The sequence below is a fragment of the Nematostella vectensis genome, chromosome 14, assembly GCF_932526225.1.
Source record: "Nematostella vectensis chromosome 14, jaNemVect1.1, whole genome shotgun sequence".
In the NCBI taxonomy this organism is placed as follows: domain Eukaryota; kingdom Metazoa; phylum Cnidaria; class Anthozoa; order Actiniaria; family Edwardsiidae; genus Nematostella; species Nematostella vectensis.
Window position 1 is genome coordinate 7,828,294 of NC_064047.1, and position 21,001 is coordinate 7,849,294.

Sequence of the window (21,001 nt, forward strand, 5' to 3'; positions counted from 1 at the left end):
CGCTGGCCACTAAATAGAGAGACGTTCGGTCTACCTCGCTGGCCACTAAATAGAGAGACGTTCGGTCTACCTCGCTGGCCACTAAATAGAGAGACGTTCGGTCTACCTCGCTGGCCACTAAATAGAGAGACGTTCGGTCTACCTCGCTGGCCACTAAATAGAGAGACGTTCGGTCTACCTCGCTGGCCACTAAATAGAGAGACGTTAGGCCAACCTCGCTGGCCACTAAATATAGAGACGTTCGGCCAACCTCGCTGGCCACTAAATAGAGAGACGTTCGGCCAACCTCGCTGGCCACTAAATAGAGAGACGTTCGGCCAACCTCGCTGGCCACTAAATAGAGAGACGTTCGGCCAACCTCGCTGGCCACTAAATAGAGAGACGTTCGGCCAACCTCGCTGGCCACTAAATAGAGAGACGTTTGGCCAACCTCGCTGGCCACTAAATAGAGAGACGTTTGGCCAACCTCGCTGGCCACTAAATAGAGAGACGTTCGGCCAACCTCGCTGGCCACTAAATAGAGAGACGTTTGGCCAACCTCGCTGGCCACTAAATAGAGAGACGTTCGGTCAACCTCGCTGGCCACTAAATAGAGAGACGTTCGGTCTACCTCGCTGGCCACTAAATAGAGAGACGTTAGGCCAACCTCGCTGGCCACTAAATATAGAGACGTTCGGCCAACCTCGCTGGCCACTAAATAGAGAGACGTTCGGTCTACCTCGCTGGCCACTAAATAGAGAGACGTTCGGTCTACCTCGCTGGCCACTAAATAGAGAGACGTTCGGTCTACCTCGCTGGCCACTAAACAGAGAGACGTTCGGTCTACCTCGCTGGCCACTAAATAGAGAGACGTTCGGTCAACCTCGCTGGCCACTAAATAGAGAGACGTTCGGCCAACCTCGCTGGCCACTAAATAGAGAGACGTTAGGCCAACCTCGCTGGCCACTAAATAGAGAGACGTTAGGCCAACCTCGCTGGCCACTAAATAGAGAGACGTTCGGTCTACCTCGCTGGCCACTAAATAGAGAGACGTTCGGCCAACCTCGCTGGCCACTAAATAGAGAGACGTTCGGTCAACCTCGCTGGCCACTAAATAGAGAGACGTTCGGTCAACCTCGCTGGCCACTAAATAGAGAGACGTTCGGTCTACCTCGCTGGTCACTAAATAGAGAGACGTTCGGCCAACCTCGCTGGCCACTAAATAGAGAGACGTTCGGTCAACCTCGCTGGCCACTAAATAGAGAGACGTTCGGTCAACCTCGCTGGCCACTAAATAGAGAGACGTTCGGTCTACCTCGCTGGCCACTAAATAGAGAGACGTTCGGTCTACCTCGCTGGCCACTAAATAGAGAGACGTTCGGTCTACCTCGCTGGCCACTAAATAGAGAGACGTTCGGTCTACCTTGCTGGCCACTAAATAGAGAGACGTTTGGCCAACCTCGCTGGCCACTAAATAGAGAGACGTTAGGCCAACCTCGCTGGCCACTAAATAGAGAGACGTTCGGTCTACCTCGCTGGCCACTAAATAGAGAGACGTTAGGCCAACCTCGCTGGCCACTAAATAGAGAGACGTTCGGCCAACCTCGCTGGCCACTAAATAGAGAGACGTTCGGTCTACCTCGCTGGCCACTAAATAGAGAGACGTTTGAGCCCTCGCTTTGGCCACTAAATAGAGAGACGTTCGGTCTACCTCGCTGGCCACTAAATAGAGAGACGTTAGGCCAACCTCGCTGGCCACTAAATAGAGAGACGTTCGGCCAACCTCGCTGGCCACTAAATAGAGAGACGTTCGGTCTACCTCGCTGGCCACTAAATAGAGAGACGTTTGAGCCCTCGCTTTGGCCACTAAATAGAGAGACGTTAGGCCAACCTCGCTGGCCACTTAATAGAGAGACGTTAGGCCAACCTCGCTGGCCACTGAATAGAGACGTTAGGCCAACCTCGCTAACCACTAGATAGAGAGACGTTCGGTCTACCTCGCTGGCCACTAAATAGAGAGACGTTTGAGGCTCTGGGACCAGGGTAGCCTATCTATCAGAAGTAACTGGGCGACAACTTCGTTCCGATGGCCTTTGCATACCTACTGCGCTCCTCAAATCCTGTCCATCCCATTGGATGGATATGGTAGTATCAGTGACCCATCGGAGTCACCAGCGAAAAAAAAAGAGCATTCGGACTTCCAAGATGCACGGGAACGGGACAGAAATGGTCTGAATTTTGGTTATTACTCAAATTAGGATCAATTTAAAATACAAGACATATGTTGTTATTGAAATTTATCGCCCTTTATTTATTCTTTGTACAATAATTAAAACTGTCCACGAGTAAGATAGTATTAAAATAAAACAACATCACGAGTTCTTGATTCAACACAAGACACATAGGATGAAACTTTCTTTAAACCAAATACATTTAAACCCTTTACCCCCTACCAATGAGTACTTCCGATGAGATTTTTCCTTTTCGTGCGAATGTTAAAAATGCCCCGAAAACATTGTGCGGAAAAAACAAACGCAAAAATACGCGTGAAATTAACACTATATTTACATATTATCACAGGGGCAAAACCAATGGCACAACACCTTCCTCTACCGATTAGCCTGCGTAGCAAGCGTTCCCGTGTGTTTCCAGCGAAAGGGAACCCAGAGATACAGAGAAAACCGGCGAGAAGTACGATATGCTTCATTTATCTCGCTGATCGAACTTTTCGCCGGTTTCTGGGTTACTTTGCGCTCGAAACACACAAGAACGCTTGGTTTCTTTGCGCTCGAAACACACAAGAACGCTTGGTTTCTTTGCGCTCGGAACACACAAGAACGCTTGGTTTCTTTGCGCTCGAAACACACAAGAACGCTTGGTTACTTTGCGCTCGAAACACACAAGAACGCTTGGTTTCTTTGCGCTCGAAACACACAAGAACGCTTGGTTTCTTTGCGCTCGAAACACACAAGAACGCTTGGTTTCTTTGCGCTCGAAACACACAAGAACGCTTGGTTTCTTTGCGCTCGAAACACACAAGAACGCTTGGTTTCTTTGCGCTCGAAACACACAAGAACGCTTGGTTTCTTTGCGCTCGAAACACACAAGAACGCTTGGTTACTTTGCGCTCGAAACACACAAGAACGCTTGTTACGCAGGCTATATACCGATCTAAGTAGGCTATCTACCGATCCACCGATCTAAGTAAAAAAACGGTATTTAGTTTTTATCCTGGCGCAAGCCCCCCCCCCCCCCCCCCCTTCCTATTCCTTTTTCCCAAGTACAAAAAATGCAACCCGAATTTCAGAATTCGAAAATCCCATTTGCTGGAACAAATTCTGCGAAATGTGATTGTTTTCTTCAATATAAGTGTAAGGTACCATGTTTGCCTTAAGCAACAGATTTGTCAGTCTCGTGATGACTGCTTTTGCAATTCCTTTTTTCCTGTGTTCAGTTATAGTGTGCAGTGCTGAGATACATCCAGCTTCAGCTACAAGTCCCCAGCCAACAAGCTCATCAGTATCACAACAAAACACACCAACATTGTCAGAGTGTTGGATCCATCGCTTAAGCCGTTCAAGTGTATGTGGTGATGAGAACTTCCAGGTATTGTTAATGCGGTCTGCATGATGTAGTTCCAGTTTGGCTAGACGGTAACCCCCAGGACATTCACTAGAAGCAAGAAGAATATATGATAAGGAGTGGCATGGGTATCAAATTGTAGGAGGAAGGGGAGGAAGGGGTAGGGAGATCAAGGGTGTGGTCATGGTGCTAGGGTTCTGTGTAGGTAGGAGGATTGTGAGGGGGTGGGGAATGGTCATGGTACAAGGGCGATGAGTGGGTAGGAGGGGTAGGAAGATCAAGGGAGTGGTCATTGTACAAGGGCGATGAGTGGGTAGGAAGTTCAAGGGAATGGTCATAGTACAAGGGCAATGAGTGGATAGGAAGATCAAGGGAATGGTCATGGTACTAGGTCGAAGAGTGGATAGGAAGATCAAGGGAATGGTCATAGTACTAGGGTGATGAGTGGATAGGAACATCAAGGGAATGGTCATGGTACTAGGGTGATGAGTGGGTAGGAAGATCAAGGAAATGGTCATAGTACAAGGGCGATGAGTGGATAGGAAGATCAAGGGAATGGTCATAGCACAAGGGCGATGAGTGGATAGGAAGATCAAGGGAATGGTCATAGTACAAGGGTGATGAGTGGATAGGAACATCAAGGGAATGGTCATGGTACTAGGGTGATGAGTGGGTAGGAAGATCAAGGGAATGGTCATAGTACAAGGGCGATGAGTGGATAGGAAGATCAAGGGAATGGTCATAGCACAAGGGCGATGAGTGGATAGTAAGATCAAGGGAGTGGTCATTGTACAAGGGCGATGAGTGGGTAGGAAGATCAAGGGAGTGGTCATAGTACAAGGGTGATGAGTGGATAGGAAGATCAAGGGAATGGTCATAGTACAAGGGCGATGAGTGGATAGTAAGATCAAGGGAGTGGTCATTGTACAAGGGCGATGAGTGGGTAGGAAGATCAAGGGAGTGGTCATAGTACAAGGGTGATGAGTGGATAGGAAGATCAAGGGAATGGTCATAGTACAAGGGTGATGAGTGGATAGGAAGATCAAGGTGGTGGTCATAGTACAAGGGTGATGAGTGGGTAGGAAGTTCAAGGAAATGGTCATAGTACAAGGGCGATGAGTGGATAGAAAGATCAAGGGAGTGGTCATAGTACAAGGGAGATGAGTGAATAGGAAGATCAAGGGAATAGTGTTAGCACAAGGGCGATGAGTGGATAGAAAGATCAAGGGAGTGGTCATAGTACAAGGGCGATGAGTGGATAGGAAGATCAATGGAGTGGTCATAGTACAAGGGAAATGAGTGGATAGGAAGATCAAGGGAATGGTCAAAGTACAAGGGCGATGAGTGGGTAGGAAGTTCAAGGGAATGGTCATAGTACAAGGGCGATGAGTGGATAGGAAGACCAAGGCAGTGGTCATGCTACTAGGGTGCTGATTGAGGAGGAGGGGTAGGGAGACCTCTTTATTGGCCATGCGATATTTTGGGCATGGTGAGAACAGGGGAAAGTATTGAGGGAAGTAGTCAAAATACACTCAAATCTGCACACATCATAAATTAACAGGGGGAGACAATTAGCTAGACTGTTGCCTATGTAGACTGACCTTTCAATCAGGTGTTCTCTATCTCGTAACCAATAGATTTCTGGACATGCTTGAACTTCAACATTTATCCCATACTCCTGAGCAATTGTCCTTACAAGTTCTGAACAATTCCAATCATTATCTGAAAAAGAATACCTATTTGTGAAATACTTTTGCATATGTAAGGGGGGCCCATGGGTGGTTTGTGTTAATAACAGAGCCATAGTAAGGGGTGAGGCATTTGGGGCACATGCCCCATCCTCAATATTTTAGAAAAAAAAATTAAGAACAAATTAAAAGTAACCAGTAGGGGTGTGGCTTTGCCCCCAATATTTTCCTAATGTTTTTGTATGATGCCTAATATTTTGAGGCCGGCGACAGCTCTAAATAACCGCAATACTCCATTAAGACAACAGTAACAATGATAATAAATGATGTAGACTAATTTAAGAAGTTAAAATAAAAATATAAGTCAATTTAAAAACATATTTTAAACCCTACCCTGGAACTCAGATTCCCCAAGGGTTGTGAGGGACACAAGGACTTGGTCTGACTTAATAATATCTTTCAACTTCTCCTTGCTTCCCCTGTTATATACCAATACTGGGTCCTGCTTGACTTCATTCTGCAGGTAAATCATAGAATTGTTTACTCAAGGGGAAGGGGGGTGTATCACCCGGATTTGTAAAAAAAATCAACCAGACATGTAACATTGATGATGTTGATTAGATCACCAAAACAAAAATACCTATATCATCTCACAGAAACAGTCATAGGGAACCAAACTCGGTTGACGTGTCTATTGTGGCAAGGGAGTATCACATAAGGTGATATGCACCCAACAGTATTTTGAGGACGTCATCACTAGAGTCCCCCCCTTCCGACTTAATTTAGAAACAACAAAGACATTTGGAACGTTTTGACGTTTGTTATAATTGGAGTTTGTATTCAAACGATTCAAGGAAATTAAGTTGTTACATAGGTTTATTTTTTTTTACAAATCCAGTTGATTTTTGGTACAAATCTGGTTAACTAGTTTGCTATATATATGGTTGATTTTTGTTACAAATCCAGTTGTTGTTATCTATTTTTTTGATTGTTACAAACCCAGGTGAAACAGGAGTTCTTCCCATGTTGAACTTATAGGGGATGATGCTCATTATATTTTTAGGAGTCAAAACTGGCCCCCAGGTATTTTTAGTAGGCATCTGAGAGAAAACAAGCTTTTCTATTTGAAATAATATTGAAATATTGAATAAAATTGAAATAGTATTGATAATTAAATAGTTCAGACTTCTAGGGGATACTGCTGGTTATCAACTATTTCTAGGGGTAATTTTTGCTTTTGGGGTATTTTTAGGGGTAGTAATTTCGGGTGTGCAGGTATTTTGTAGGGGTATTTTTTCAAATTTTCCAGCATCCCTATCACTTTTACCCCTCCCAAACCCAAGACTAACGGTATACTCAACAGTGTGCATTTATGTGTATGTAATCACAGTGTGTTTTCTGGTTTTGCAATATTTGTTTTTTTTTAACATTCTGTCTCAAAGTTTGGCACTATAAATATTCCTTTAAATATTTAGGATGAAAAAGTATTTAAATATTTTTTTCTAAAATCTCCCATTTTTAAGGGAAAAAAAGAAGCACTAGGTTACAGCTAGGATGAATTTTCCGTAATGATTCATTTTATTAATTAATTATTTATTTAGAGGCTTCTGTCACGATGTGACGAGGGGATTGCTAACGGACGTAAGGTCCCGGTGAGGCAAACCCCAACACACTACACATGAGAGGACATTTGTAGCTGATTAACAGAACTAACAAGAAAAATACTAGATAAAGATCAATACACATAAAGTAACAAAGCATAAAAGCTAGCGGCAGTCAATATTCAGCAATCTGCAATGAGGGCAGACAGTCTTCCATGTACAGACCCATTCAGGGTCAAAGTCAGTAAAAGCTGTTTATCAAAGTACAGTTTTCTGACTTTTGTTTGAAAACTAGTAAAGGTAAGAGGTAGATTATTCCAAAGTGATACAATTCGGTTGAAAAAAGAGTCTCTGAAAAGTGATGTCCTGAAGCGGCGGGGGCAGAGATTGAGCGAAGACGCACCCCAACGGAGACAAGTAGGCTCCCAATAGGGTGTTATTAACGGTTACCCCAAGGTCCTTTGCGAAGGGACAACCAGGAGGGCATTGTCACCCAAGGTATAGGGGTTGACAGCAAGAGATGAAGCTTCGCTGAGGCGTTTCCTAGATGAACCCTCCTTTCTCATTTGATTCAGAAGCTTGTATTTTCCACTGAAACAATACCAATTGCCTCCCCACCCCCTGAAGGCCACAAAAAATCAAATGGGTGCCCCAGGCCCTCATTATCGTGGTTAACAGAATTGAACTCTATTTGCATGTGCTTGTTCAGGAGAGGACCATGACATTTTGATTGCTTTTCCAAGCTATTTGTCCTACCTTTCTCCTGTAGGTCAAGTTTTCCAGCAACACAATTTCTGGTTGTGGCCAAGTGTCGACATATAGGTTTGCATCTATAAGACTTTTATTGCTTCTTTGCATCTGCATAAGTTTGCCAATAAGCTGGAGAAGAAAGTAGACTTTCCCCTTGAGCCAAAACATAGCTCATCTTTACATGTAACTTGCAAGAATTGGTCAACAATGACGGAAGGGTAGCAATGTTATTGGTCAAATATGTGCCATCCCTTTAAACAAAAAGGACTGTAAATCATTTTAATACCCACTCTAAATTTTATAATCACTTAAGGAATTAAAAAATTGTGTTTGCTTTGAGGATAGAATGCCTGTGATAATATGCATTAGAAAGAAGCCACCAATATGACTTTAACACTAGATGTTGGTTGATTGCAAAAGCATAATTTAAACTGTCTATAAAACATTACAAAATGCTGAATCAGCTGTAATTTGAAAACCTGCTCTGTTTTCAATGGAAGTGAAAACAATTGGTGGTTGCTTCAAGAGCTCTAAAATAATGGGAAATTTTGCAAATCCCTTTTCATGTTTTTTTTTAAATTTGTAAAAACCCTCCTGTTTTAGATGAAAGATATATACCAATGAAATGTTGAGTTTGCATTAACATACATATACTTATGAACAAGTCAATCAATTGAAACCCAATGGTTTCAGGGATGGGCTAAGGGTCACGCTAAGGGATCACATGACCTTTTTGGTGGCAAATTCAAGCCAAAATAACACAGAAATTACTATGCCCGTCACGCCAGAGAACGATGAAAAAAGTAAAATCTTTAAATGAAATAAACTCTTTTCTGGGAAAACAATTTCTGACTTTATTTGTAAGCACTAAATATATTTAGCTTTTTGTTGCTGTTATTTTGCTGCTGCAGAAAGCCTGAGCTCGTGCTGTTTGCCACTCAAATAGTCATGTGATCAAATAGCATAAAGGCCTGGCTAAACATTCAAACATGTTTGTCAAACATTGAAATTGAATTCTTGTGTGAGCAGGTTTTGGGAGGTGGCTAAACCACAGGCAGCCCAAGCTCATTATATGTAATTTGACGGTCAAAATTCAAAATCTTCAAAATTGTATAAATAAAATGACTCGCAATGACTCACTTGTTGTGTTGTTTATTGCTCGACCGAGTTTGAAGCCATTCGGCAGGGATTTTACAGGGTTACTGAGTTTTCTTCCCCACTAATTCTTATTAGCAGGAATGCTGCAAATTGTCGGTATGCGCGGTCCAATTTTTATTAAATATCTGTAGGTCATGCAAATAACATTGCCTGCATACACATGCGAGATTTGGACTCATTTAAGGCCATCCAAACCAGATTCGTGGCCTTCTAAACCAGATACGCAAGCCAGTAAGTGTCAACAATTTTCCACCCACCCACCTCCCCTTCGGCGACATGGAAACAACTATCTGAGCAAGCTTGTCGCTGACACTGTCCGCATTCAGCCGCTCATTGCCTCGGCCAAGCCATTTCCCATAACTCAATTCCCGCCCAAGACAATGAGCGGCTTTGTCACGCAAATAAAAATGGTTTACCATAAATAGTTGCGGGCAATGTTTTGTTTGATGAATGGCTGAACGATAAAACATTTGCGTTCAACACAAATGTTTGATGAAAATGTTTTGATCTCGTTCAAACATCTATACGTGTTGTGGAAGCCAATTGAGTGCCATGTTGTGTAGGTGGCTAACATACAAACACTTGCGTCAAATGCAATGTTTGACAAACATGTTTCGATGTTTAGCCAAGTCCCCTGTTGATTAGCAACAAACAGCCTGAACTTTTCTAATAAAGAAGGTGGGGGGGGGGGGGGGGGGGGTATACTCAATAAAAACCGTAATGTCCTTGATGTTCATGTAAAGTTTTAAGAATCTACTTTCTTAAAACTTGTGTACACAAGAGCGTCAAGGACATCATGGACTTACCCCATACATTGTGAGTCAGGCAATGGTAAGTCATGCGAATTCCTAACATCAATTCATGTGTAAGTCGATCATCACAATCTTTCTTAGCTTTGTTATAATGACATTCTAAACATCTCCTTAGCTTTCTTACCGGAGCAGATCTTGGAATATCTCCTCTGAGATGAACAATGAGATCCGGTGCGCGTGTAAACGATAAACTTTGAAGAGCCATATTTGCTGTTTTTTGTTTTCGCCGTTACGATTGGGATCCCGTTGTAAGAAAGTTTTGAGAAAAGGCTGGGGAGAGACTATCAGTCGTTCAAATAGTTTTTCGGTTTCTAAAACCTTTTCCCATCGGAACCGCGTCACACTAACCGTTTCATTTTGAAGTCAGAATACTTATTTCAACAATATTAACATCAAGCTCGCTCGGCTAATACAGATTCTGTAATAGACTTTCTAAAACCATTGAAAGCCTGGACTACCTGTGCCCGAAGTAGCATTCGTTCGCTGCAACGTTTGTGATTGGCCACTCAGATTACGCAAGTCTAGTATTATTGTTGGGTACCCTTTGTTTTTCTTTGTCCACAAACTCTATCTTTGCGATGCGCGCGTGTAAGCAAGACTTGGGTGCAACGCTGTAAAGCTTCAAAATGACGTCCAAATACGTAAAACAAGCCAAAGAAGCACAAGAAAAACAGACGGTGGTGCTCGACAGCAAAATCAATTTTAACCCTAAGAGATAGCACAAAGGGCGTGGTCAACAACAATTCTTACCCCTAAGAGATAGCAAATTGGGTGTGGTCGAAGGAATTTTTAACCCTGAGAGATGGCATCAAAAAACAATGCTCGTTTTAATTGGCTGACGGATCCGGTATTGTTATGTTACCGACAAAAAAGTCGAAAGTATTAAACGATCAGTTGACTTGTGGTTTATTGTAAAATAAGATAGCAGAATCGGAAAAATACTCCTCCCCCGGCGTGAAAACCCTAAAACTTAGCAGAATCGGAAAAATCCTAAAACACACCCTAAGAGTTAGCAGTTGGTAATAATTTTTTTACCCTAAAAGATAGGTCGAGCACCCCCGTCTACTTTTCTGGAGAGTCCTTATACACACAGGTGAAAAGCCACATCAGTGTCTCCAGTGTTGTGTTGTTTATTGCTCGACCGAGTTCGAAGCCATTCGGCAGGGATTTTACAGGGTTACTGAGTTTTCTTCCCCACTAATTCTTATTAGCAGGAATGCTGCAAATTGTCGGTATGCGCGGTCCAATTTTTATTAAATATCTGCAGGTCATGCAAATAACATTGCCTGCATACACATGCGAGATTTGGACTCATTTAAGGCCATCCAAACCAGATTCGTGGCCTTCTAAACCAGTAAGTGTCAACAATTTTCCACCCACCCACCTCCCCTTCGGCGACATGGAAACAACTATCTGAGCAAGCTTGTCGCTGACACTGTCCACATTCAGCCGCTCATTGCCTCGGCCAACCCATTTCCCATAACTCAATTCCTGCCCAAGACAATGAGCGGCTTTGTCACGCAAATAAAAATGGTTTACCATAAATAGTTGCGGGCAATGTTTTGTTTGATGAAGGGCTGAACGATAAAACATTTGCGTTCAACACAAATGTTTGATGAAAATGTTTTGATCTCGTTCAAACATCTATACGTGTTGTGGAAGCCAATTGAGTGCCATGTTGTGTAGGTGGCTAACATACAAACACTTGCGTCAAACGCAATGTTTGACAAACATGTTTCGATGTTTAGCCAAGTCCCCTGTTGACTAGCAACAAACAGCCTGAACTTTTCTAATAAAGAAGGTGGGGGGGGGGGGTATACTCAATAAAAACCGTAATGTCCTTGATGTTCATGTAAAGTTTTAAGAATCTACTTTCTTAAAACTTGTGTACACAAGAGCGTCAAGACATCATGGACTTACCCCATACATTGTGAGTCAGGCAATGGTAAGTCATGCGAATTCCTAACATCAATTCATGTGTAAGTCGATCATCACAATCTTTCTTAGCTTTGTTATAATGACATTCTAAACATCTCCTTAGCTTTCTTACCGGAGCAGATCTTGGAATATCTCCTCTGAGATGAACAATGAGATCCGGTGCGCGTGTAAACAATAAACTTTGAAGAGCCATATTTGCTGTTTTTTGTTTTCGCCGTTACGATTGGGATCCCGTTGTAAAAAAGTTTTGAGAAAATGCCGGGGAGAGACTATCAGTCGTTCAAATAGTTTTTCGGTTTCTAAAACCTTTTCCCATCGGAACCGAGTCACACTAACCGTTTCATTTTTAAGTCAGAATACTTATTTCAACAATATTTACATCAAGCTCGCTCGGCTAATACAGGTTCTGTAATAGACTTTCTAAAACCACTGAGAGCCTGGACTTCCTTTGCCCGAAGTAACATTCGTTCGCTGCAAAGTTTGTGATTGGCCACTCAGATTACGCAAGTCTAGTATTATTGTTGGGTACCCTTTGTTTTTCTTTGTCCACAAACTCTATCTTTGCGATGCGCGCGTGAAAGCAAGACTTGGGTGCAACGCTGTAAAGCTTCAAAATGACGTCCAAATACGTAAAACAAGCCAAAGAAGCACAAGAAAAACAGACGGTGGTGCTCGACAGCAAAATCAATTTTAACCCTAAGAGATAGCACAAAGGGCGTGGTCAACAACAATTCTTACCCCTAAGAGATAGCAAATTGGGTGTGGTCGAAGGAATTTTTAACCCTGAGAGATAGCATCAAAAAACAATGCTCGTTTTAATTGGCTGACGGATCCGGTATTGTTATGTTACCGACAAAAAAGTCGAAAGTATTAAACGATCAGTTGACTTGTGGTTTATTGTAAAATAAGATAGCAGAATCGGAAAAATACTCCTCCCCCGGCGTGAAAACCCTAAAACTTAGCAGAATCGGAAAAATCCTAAAACACACCCTAAGAGTTAGCAGTTGGTAATAATTTTTTTACCCTAAAAGATAGGTCGAGCACCCCCGTCTACTTTTCTGGAGAGTCCTTATACACACAGGTGAAAAGCCACATCAGTGTCTCCAGTGTGGTAAATATTTTACCCGGGCTACAAACCTAAAGAGTCATGCTCTTGCACATACTGGTAAAAGCCGTATCAGTGTCCTCAGTGTGGTGAAGGATTTGTCTTGGCTGCAAGCCTCAGGAGACATTCTCTCACACATACAGGAGAAAAATCACATCAGTGTCCTTAGTGTGGTAAATGCTTTACTAGGGCTACGAACCTCAAGATTCATGCTCTCAAACTAGAGATAAAAAGCTACATCGGTGTGGTAAAGGATTTTCCTTGGCTGCCAACCTCAAGAAACATACTCTTACACATACAGGAGAAAAGTCAAGTTAGTGTCCTCATTGTGGTAAATGCTTTGCAGAGGCTGGAACTCTCGAGAAACATACTCGCACACATACAGGAGAAAAATCACATCAGTGTCCTTAGTGTGGTAAATGCTTTGCAGAGGCTAGAACCTTCAAAAGACATGCTTTTACACATACAGGTGAAAAGCCACATCAGTGTGGTAAATGCTTTACCCGGGCTACAAACCTTAAGATTCATGCTCTCGCACATAGAGGTGAAAAGCCACATCAGTGTCCACAGTGTAGTAAATACTTTGCAGGTGCTGGAGATCTAAAAAAACATGCTGTTATACACACAGGAGAAAAGCCACATCAATGTCCTCAGTGTGGCAAATGCTTTACCCAGGCTACAAACCTCAAAAGTCATGCTCTTGCCAACCTCAAAAGACATTCTCTTATACACACAGGAGAAAAGCCACGTTAGTGTTCTCAGTGTTGTAAATACATTGTACAGGCTACAAATCTCAAGAGTCATCTTCTCACACATACGGGAGAAAATCCACATCAATGTTCTCAGTGTGGTAAGGGCTTTGCAGAGAGCAGAAATCCTCAAATGACATGCCCTAGCACATACTGGGAAAAAGCCACATCAGTTTCCTCAGTGTGGTAATACGCTTTGCAGAACCTGAAGCCCTTAAAAGACATGCTTTCACACATAAGATAAAAGCCACATCAGTGTGCCCAGTGTGAAAAAGGCTTTGCACAGACTTGACACCTCAAACAACATACCCTCACACATACACTTGAAAAAACACAGTGTCCCCAGTGTGGTAAAGGATTTGCCTTGGCTTCCAACCTCAAGAGTCCTGAAAATGCATGCTCTTACACATACATGAGACACATAACTGTCCTCAGTGTGGTAAATACTTTGCACAAGAGCAAGGTGTTCTCAGTGTTGTGCAAATGCTTTGCTGAGACAGGCATGCGTGCTACACTACACGTTAAGGTGAAAAGGCAAATCAATGGCTATCACTCTAAAGTCTGTTAGGTTTTGTTATGTTATTATTAGCTGTAATTTTGCAGTGGAGTGCTGTATTTTTTTGCATGTTTTTTAAGTTAGAACTTGAAAGTTTTTTTAAAAAAATCTTGTTGATTTTTTTAAATAAATTGATCTTGTTGATCCATCCCTTATTGGCATTATATGCTATCATTTAATGATTTCCTTTTTTCGCAAAAATATTGTAACGGTCAGTTTCGAACACCAGTTCGGATTCAGATGGCTTGAACTTTTAGTGGGAGGATCAAACGAGAAAGGAGAACAACGAAATCCAACCACGCAAGACAGCGTCGGGACAGAACTAAATTTATTACAGCTACATAAATTACACACGTGCAGCCCAAATATGGTAAAATGTAACACAGGCTACCCAAACTTAGGAAAAACACATGCACACTACAAAAATACTCATGCACACAAAATAAATTTAAGTCCATTTCACACTCTTACAATATAATACTCTGGCAGGGCAGAGAAAATTACTACTGGTAGCTACAGGTAAAACTATGGACTTATAAAGCCCTGAACAATAGGAAAAAAACCCTTTCCCAAGGTTAGGGCTTTGTTGTGAAATTTGTAAAACCTATAACTGCATATGGCAGGAACTTCACAAGAACGCATGCTCTAATTGGTTCGCTATCAAAGTTATGGACAGCTGAAACTCAAAATATGGATTCAATTTGCAAAACGACCAACAAAAATTTTTTTTAATACAGTATACCCGAACTAATATTGAGCTGATGTTAACCTAAAATAAATCTATTTTTTTTTTTTTACAGATTGGCTTCAACTCCCTGTCTTTGACAATTTCCTGCCAATGGTGCGAAAATTTCACATTTGCTGAAATTTTTCTTGGGAGAACATAAGTAGCAAACTTTTTGTCTCTTAATAAGAAGGAAACAACAAATCTCTCAAAGTTTTTGACTGATAACATATCCACATATTTTAAAATAAACTGAGGGTGAGTAATAGTTGTATTCCCCAGTCATGTATCACCCTCCCATGTGACCCCATCAATCTATGAATCAGAAATGTGTTTGTTTTTGAAGGCGGAGGGCATCTCTATCAACACACACATTTTTACAATATTTGTTTACTGTTTTATTCAGATATAATAAAACAGAAACTCTTAACTGTTCTAATCCAAGTTACAAGCTATTTAATAATCTGATCAAAAAGTTATTTACACACTATAAACAGCAGGTTTTCTCCCTACAATTGCAAGTATTATGTACATGCTTTAGAGTAAAGCTTCCTTTAGCAGCCGTTTCTGTTCAGGACTAAGGTGATTGGGAAACTCAATATTGAATTGGATGATAAGGTCTCCTCTCTTGTCTGGGTTCTTGGAGATTGGCATGCCCTCCTCAGGTACCACCTTTTGGTATTCAGGTCTAAAAATAAAAGAAAAATGTCGATTAAACTACTGTATATACCAGATTTACTCAATAAGCGCCTCCCTCGAATAAGAGCCCCCTTGAACCAAAACTATTTATAAGTGCCTCTCTCGAATAAGCCCCCCCCCCCCCTCCCTAGTAAATATCATAATCTGTTGCTGCTCATATTCAAAATACATTTTTTCACGTTGGAGCACATAAGACTCTGGACAATAAGGAGGTAAATATTTAATTACGGAAGTTTATTGAAAAAGCTACTTCAAGCTGTACGAAAATATAGAGACAGAGAAACAGTTTGTAGTAGTAAAATATTGGCTCGGCCTTTTTGTGCAAAGCTCGTCCTTTTGAATAAGCACCTCCCTCGAATAAGCGCCACGTCTGAGAGTCGTGAAAATTGCCTGTGCGCTTATTTGAGTAAATATGTTAGTAGAAGATTTTCAGCTTTGTTCACTTAAGTATTAGGCAAAAATGTACCAGCTTATTTCGCCAACTGCTATCAAAGACATTCAAATACTCACTTAACAATGTCATTCACTGGGATGCTGATTAGCCTACCATCAAGTGTTGGAACATCAACTACACATCCCGTCAAAGCCTGAAGAAGAAAGGTAATTTAGTGAAGCAAATGCTGTAGATTGGTTTAGTGCTCTATTGAGAGGGCTAAGAATGCTATTTTGAATTTTGCTGTTCCACAAAGTCAGTGATTTTTTGCTCTGGACTCCACCTTGCATTGTTCTCTAGACATGCCCCTGTATAATGTACTGTACTGTACCACTAAGTTACTGTGCCAATCCAAAAGGCTCACCTTGCCAAGGGGAACAGTGGCTATATAAATAAGGTTGTCATTGTCCCTCTTGAATATAGGGTGTGGCTTGTCTTTCACGATAAAAACAATGTCAGCTACGGAAGGAGAAACATGCATATTTATCAGATGCCACTAATTAAGTGTCTCCCTCTATAAAAAATCTCTATAAAAACACAAAAACCTTAGAAACTCTCAATTGTAACCACCTTACATTGTTATGCAACTTGAAGCTGCTTCAGAACAATCAAATACAACAGAGTTTCAGTACCGTACATATATTTCAGACAGGAAAATGCATCTGTTATACAGATTTTTCTGTTCAGGTTTCTTTTATAAAACTTAAGAATTTTAATTCAGGACTTCTGCTTTGGTTTGTTATATAAGGGTTGTTAAATGAACATTTACATGTACATTTATTTGTAAAAGTGATTCAGACAAAAAATAAAACTTAACACATATCAAAAATTAAAAGGTAAATTTTACAGTAATTGTGATCCTAAATGAAAGTATAGAAGCAAGCTTTGTCCTATTAGATCTGTTGCAGGCTTCGAAAGCTGGGGCCGGGGGAGGGGGGGGCATGATACAGTAACACAAAGAAAATATTTAGGGGGAATGCCCCTACTGGAAAAACCTTATATAATTGTTTTATTGAAAAAATACAGCTAGGCCCTGCCCAGTAATACTGACCTGGTATGTTATTTGGGCCCTGGTCTCCCTCTTTAGGGAATGTAATCTTTGTGCTAGCCCTCCAGCCCCGCTTCACATTGATTGTGAGGATTTTGTCCCTGATGTTTGAGGTATGCCCATCTTCATTCATAACCTTCAAAGTAAGATATCAAACTTGATTAGAGATTATTTCAATAAGTCAATAATAAGCACACACCAATGTACGAAATACAGGCAAATATGTAGGATTTGCTGGGTCATAAGTATCATACTATATGGAAAAAGGATAGGATTTGACGATCCTTCGATAAGAAATGACCAAGAGGTGTGTGAACACACTCTCCTCACTCCCTCTGTACACTTTCGAAATATGCTAGTTCTTATTAAACAGATTTAGTAAATATAAATCCGGCAATAAGCATTAAAAACAGCTTGATACCAGGTTAATTTTGAAACCTCTGATTTATACAAAAATCACATTCAACAAAGTGCTAACAGCCACCACCAGCCTTCCTTTGTATACACTACTTAGGAAAAAAAAGTGCTCACAATCAAATTTTTGCTGGGTCTAACATGGCCACATTTCCTACTTGACATAAAGGTTCTTAGTAACTTCTTAGGAAACCATGTCTTAAGGACATACTCCTTAAAGCCCCCCTTTTTTTTGCTCCGACGAAGGGCTAACGCTTGAAACGTCAGCGCAACCACTCTGTTTCACAGAGACGTCCAACATACCTTTTCAACCTTGCGTTCCTTAAAGCTGTCACATATCTCAAAACTCACCCTTCTAGATATCTTCATTTTCTTAACGCAACCCTTAAAAACTTCCTCAAGGGTTAAATAAAGCTCCCTTTCAATGGGAGGGTCTTGTTTTCTCCTGCCGCGCCCATGAATTCCGCCAAACCCAATATCTGGATCATAGCTGTCAAACAGCTCTGAAAAGGGATTGTTGCCTCCAAAGAATTCTCGAAAAACTCTGTTGGCATCGCCGTGAAAGGTGTAGCCTTGTGTCCATGCATCTGGAGAAATAGCAAGATATTACAGTAATGTATGAGCATCAAGAGAAGTTTGTTAGTTAGGAGTAAACGTCTGGGGTGAGATTCTGGTTCATCTTTAAGAGGTGATTATAATGGCATGAAAAAACACAATATATAGCATTGAAAAGATATTCATGCAATTTCATGTTTTCGTATAATACTTTGAATCATAACGTATCGTTTTAATAAAGCATCAGACAATCAAAGTTTCCTAACAAAAAGATACTTTTTTAATGTTTACACTAAACAAAGGATGAGTCAATCGACATCCTTTAACAAATGAATCTAATTGTGACAACTAATGTAGGAACAACTCATAAGCATCATATTTGCAAAATGACGCATATGCAACAATGAGCTTCAAATTATAAAGCCTTGTTTATTTAAATTGCTAAATGCTAGTTGCATTTGCACATCTTTATCAAATCTGTTGCTTAATCATTCAAGTGTTTTTTAGCTCCTTATCATGCTGTTACACCTACAGTACAGTTAGTACTTTATTTTGTGTTTTCTTATGGCATATAGTGAACATTAAACAATTCACAAACCTTTTTCAGGCACTCCAGACTTTAATCCTTCTTCACCAAACTGGTTGTAGATGGCTCTTTTCTTAGCTAGAATCAATGAAGGAATTAACTTAATACAATTCCATATACTAAAATGTTTGTGATTTACTTTCAGACCCAACCAACCCCTTATATTCACTTTCTTGTATTTCTTTTTGAGGGTGGGGGGAGGGGAAGATGGGGACTCCAAATGCTCACTCCATACCCTTCCATCACCCTATACTCACTCCCTTGTATTTCTTTGGGAGGGTGGGGGGAGGGGAAGATGGGAACTCCAAATGCTCTCTCCATACCCTTCCATCCCCCAATATTCACTCCCTTGTATTTCTTTGGGAGGGTGGGGGGAGGGGAAGATGGGAACTCCAAATGCTCACTTCATACCCTCCTATCCCCCCATATTCACTCCCTTGTATTTCTTTTTGAGGGTGGGGGGAGGGGAAGATGGGAACTCCAAATGCTCACTCCATACTCTCCTATCCCCCCATATTCACTCCCTTGTATTTCTTTGGGGGGGTGGGGGGAGGGGAAGATAGGAACTCCAAATGCTCACTCCATACCCTTCCATCCCCCCATATTCACTTTCTTGTATTTCTGTGGGAGGGTGGGGGGAGGTGAAGATGGGAACTCCAAATGCTCACTCCATACTCTCCTATCCCCCCATATTCATTTCCTTGTATTTCTTTGTGAGGGTTGGGGTATGGGAGGAATGGGGTGATGGTAAGCCAAACAGAAAATCATATGACAAGTTGATCAATACTTGAAGTCTTGTTTGAGCAAGCTGCCCCAATCATAAGATTATTACTGAGTTCAATGTCTTAATGTCTCATATAATGTATTTTTAGTCCCACAATCTTGTAAATAGATATTCTTATCACATCATTAACTGTATAATCCTATGGAGTCTGGGCAAACCCCGGGAGTCGAGAGTCGGAAAGATATCTAAAATATCGAAGAGTTTGTTACTTTTCCTCGCTCATAAAACATTGCATAGCCACTGCATTATTATGAAAATTGGTCTCCTATTTCTTGCAAGAAGACTTCTGGTGTCCCACAGTTTTCTTTTACAAATAGAAGATTATACAACAAGCTCCGTATGAACTAGCTTCCAGAAACCACGACGAAACTCAGTAAATATATTGCAATGCATGCTCAGCGATGCAATGAGCAATTCATTCTCTACGGCATGCCCCCGCCCCAATATTTAAAAATAATTTTAAGGAGATGATTAGTTGATACGGAAGTTATTGCATAATACTTCCATTTGTTACATTTGTAAAGTCTCACAAAAACCATGGTTGTCATCTCACAAGAAATAAGAAACCGATTGTCACAATGAGACTGTGGCTATGCAATATTTTAAAGATAATAAAATTCTTGAGCGACAAAAAGGTAAAACTCAATATTTTACTCTCGACTCTGGGGTTTACCCAGACTCAATCCTATGGTGGAAGAGACAACCTTAAGCACTTGCAAAGGTAAACAATCACCAATATTCTGTACAAGATGTGGTTTAAATACATAACAAAATTAATTACAAAGCATGTCACTTTTCGTTCCACAACCATCAAAAAGAATATTTATTCCACGTATAACCTTTACTGATTGGTAACCGTTTGACAGATTTTGATGATAGTGATTTTGATGAAAGAGAGCCTCTGGTATCAAGGGTAGATACAATAAGTCGTGTTTATTGCATTGCAATGTTATTATATAGTAACCCATGCCTCAGAGGGAGAGATAAATTGTATGATTATACATAAAAGTACAATCCGTACAACACGTCGTTGCATTTTTTATGGAATTAAATACTTACGATCGCTGAGGACATCATAGGCTTCTGCAGCCTGTCTGAATTTCACTTCCGCGGACGGCTCCTGGTTTTTATCCGGGTGGTACTTGAGAGAAAGTTTCCGATATCTACATTATACAAAATTAAATAAATGAACCGAAGGAACTTTTATAAGTTACCCTTCTAGTTTTCGACCAAAAAGACGAATTGAAAGTGAACATCCTAACTCAAGTTTTAACAACAAATTTATAAAATGCTAACAGTTAATAAAACAATATAATCGACTTACTCTTTCTTGATATCTGCATCCGTGGCGCTTCTCGTTAAGCCAAGAATATCGTAATAATCTAGACCCATTTTGGAGTACAGTTCTTCGATCTTTTGCAAATGGCTGACTGGCGTTATGTTGTGTTGCCCTGGGAGATGGCGCAGGAAGACTGGATCCAACCACAGGAATACCATTTCATTCCTTTCATTCTTTGTAAAAATTACTTGAAAAAGACACAGTTCCACGATCTATTTCGCATATAGTAAAAGCACAATAAAAACAAATATTTTAAGGTAAAAAGGCGCAATAATGATCTTAGTAACAAGAGGTCATGAGTGCCACTATTTTATGTCACTACTGTTTTTTTTAACAATTTGTAAATTTGTTTTACAACGTATTATTTATACAATCAAACTTATTGATTTTGTAATATGCAGCATGCTTTCTGACGGACGTTTATTATCATCATTATTTCGATTTGTTATGTTTTTTTTCGGTTTACCTGTGGTTACCTGTGTAAGTATGCGGCTTTCACAA

At 40.9% G+C, this 21,001-nt stretch overlaps 2 protein-coding genes across 5 annotated transcripts; both read right to left on the reverse strand.

Moving 5' to 3' along the window:
• Positions 1–2,263: 2,263 nt before the first annotated feature.
• On the reverse strand, positions 2,264–11,706 carry LOC116617041. Of its 4 annotated transcripts, XM_048721576.1 has the most exons (6): positions 9,695–10,058; positions 9,565–9,606; positions 7,607–7,729; positions 5,643–5,766; positions 5,163–5,283; positions 2,264–3,651 (listed from the first exon to the last, which is right to left on the reverse strand). In XM_048721576.1, exons 2-6 carry the CDS (start codon positions 9,571–9,573, stop codon positions 3,243–3,245), a joined length of 786 nt encoding a protein of 261 aa, XP_048577533.1. In that variant the 5' UTR covers positions 9,574–9,606; positions 9,695–10,058; the 3' UTR covers positions 2,264–3,242. The 4 variants fall into 4 exon arrangements, with proteins under 4 accessions (XP_048577533.1, XP_048577532.1, XP_032235313.1 ...); XM_048721575.1 differs by lacking the exons at positions 9,565–9,606; positions 9,695–10,058 and adding an exon at positions 11,621–11,706; XM_032379422.2 differs by lacking the exon at positions 9,565–9,606 and having other exon boundaries at positions 9,695–10,057.
• Positions 11,707–14,229: 2,523 nt separating this feature from the next.
• LOC5510282 (dnaJ homolog subfamily B member 13) lies at positions 14,230–20,645 on the reverse strand. The gene is made up of 8 exons (XM_001630698.3): positions 20,486–20,645; positions 20,221–20,324; positions 18,390–18,455; positions 17,588–17,823; positions 16,826–16,958; positions 16,139–16,233; positions 15,852–15,928; positions 14,230–15,330 (listed from the first exon to the last, which is right to left on the reverse strand). The coding sequence occupies exons 1-8, from the start codon at positions 20,551–20,553 to the stop codon at positions 15,180–15,182; spliced, it is 930 nt and encodes a 309-aa protein (XP_001630748.1). The 5' UTR covers positions 20,554–20,645; the 3' UTR covers positions 14,230–15,179.
• Positions 20,646–21,001: the final 356 nt, after the last annotated feature.

What these genes read in the sequence shown, in the direction of transcription:
- LOC116617041 (XM_048721575.1), bottom strand. Translation starts at nt 11,701, where the DNA reads ATGGCTCTTCAAAGTTTATTGTTTACACGCGCACCGGATCTCATTGTT. An exon ending in ACTTGACCTACAGGAGAAAG is followed by an intron (nt 5,767 to 7,606) that starts GTAGGACAAATA and finishes ATTTACCTGCAG; the next exon opens with AATGAAGTCAAGCAGGACCC. An exon ending in AGAGAACACCTGATTGAAAG is followed by an intron (nt 3,652 to 5,162) that starts GTCAGTCTACAT and finishes TCTTGCTTCTAG; the next exon opens with TGAATGTCCTGGGGGTTACC.
- LOC5510282 (XM_001630698.3), bottom strand. Translation starts at nt 20,553, where the DNA reads ATGGGTCTAGATTATTACGATATTCTTGGCTTAACGAGAAGCGCCACG. An exon ending in GTCTGGAGTGCCTGAAAAAG is followed by an intron (nt 17,824 to 18,389) that starts GTTTGTGAATTG and finishes CTATTTCTCCAG; the next exon opens with ATGCATGGACACAAGGCTAC. An exon ending in CCAGTGAATGACATTGTTAA is followed by an intron (nt 15,331 to 15,851) that starts GTGAGTATTTGA and finishes TTTTATTTTTAG; the next exon opens with ACCTGAATACCAAAAGGTGG.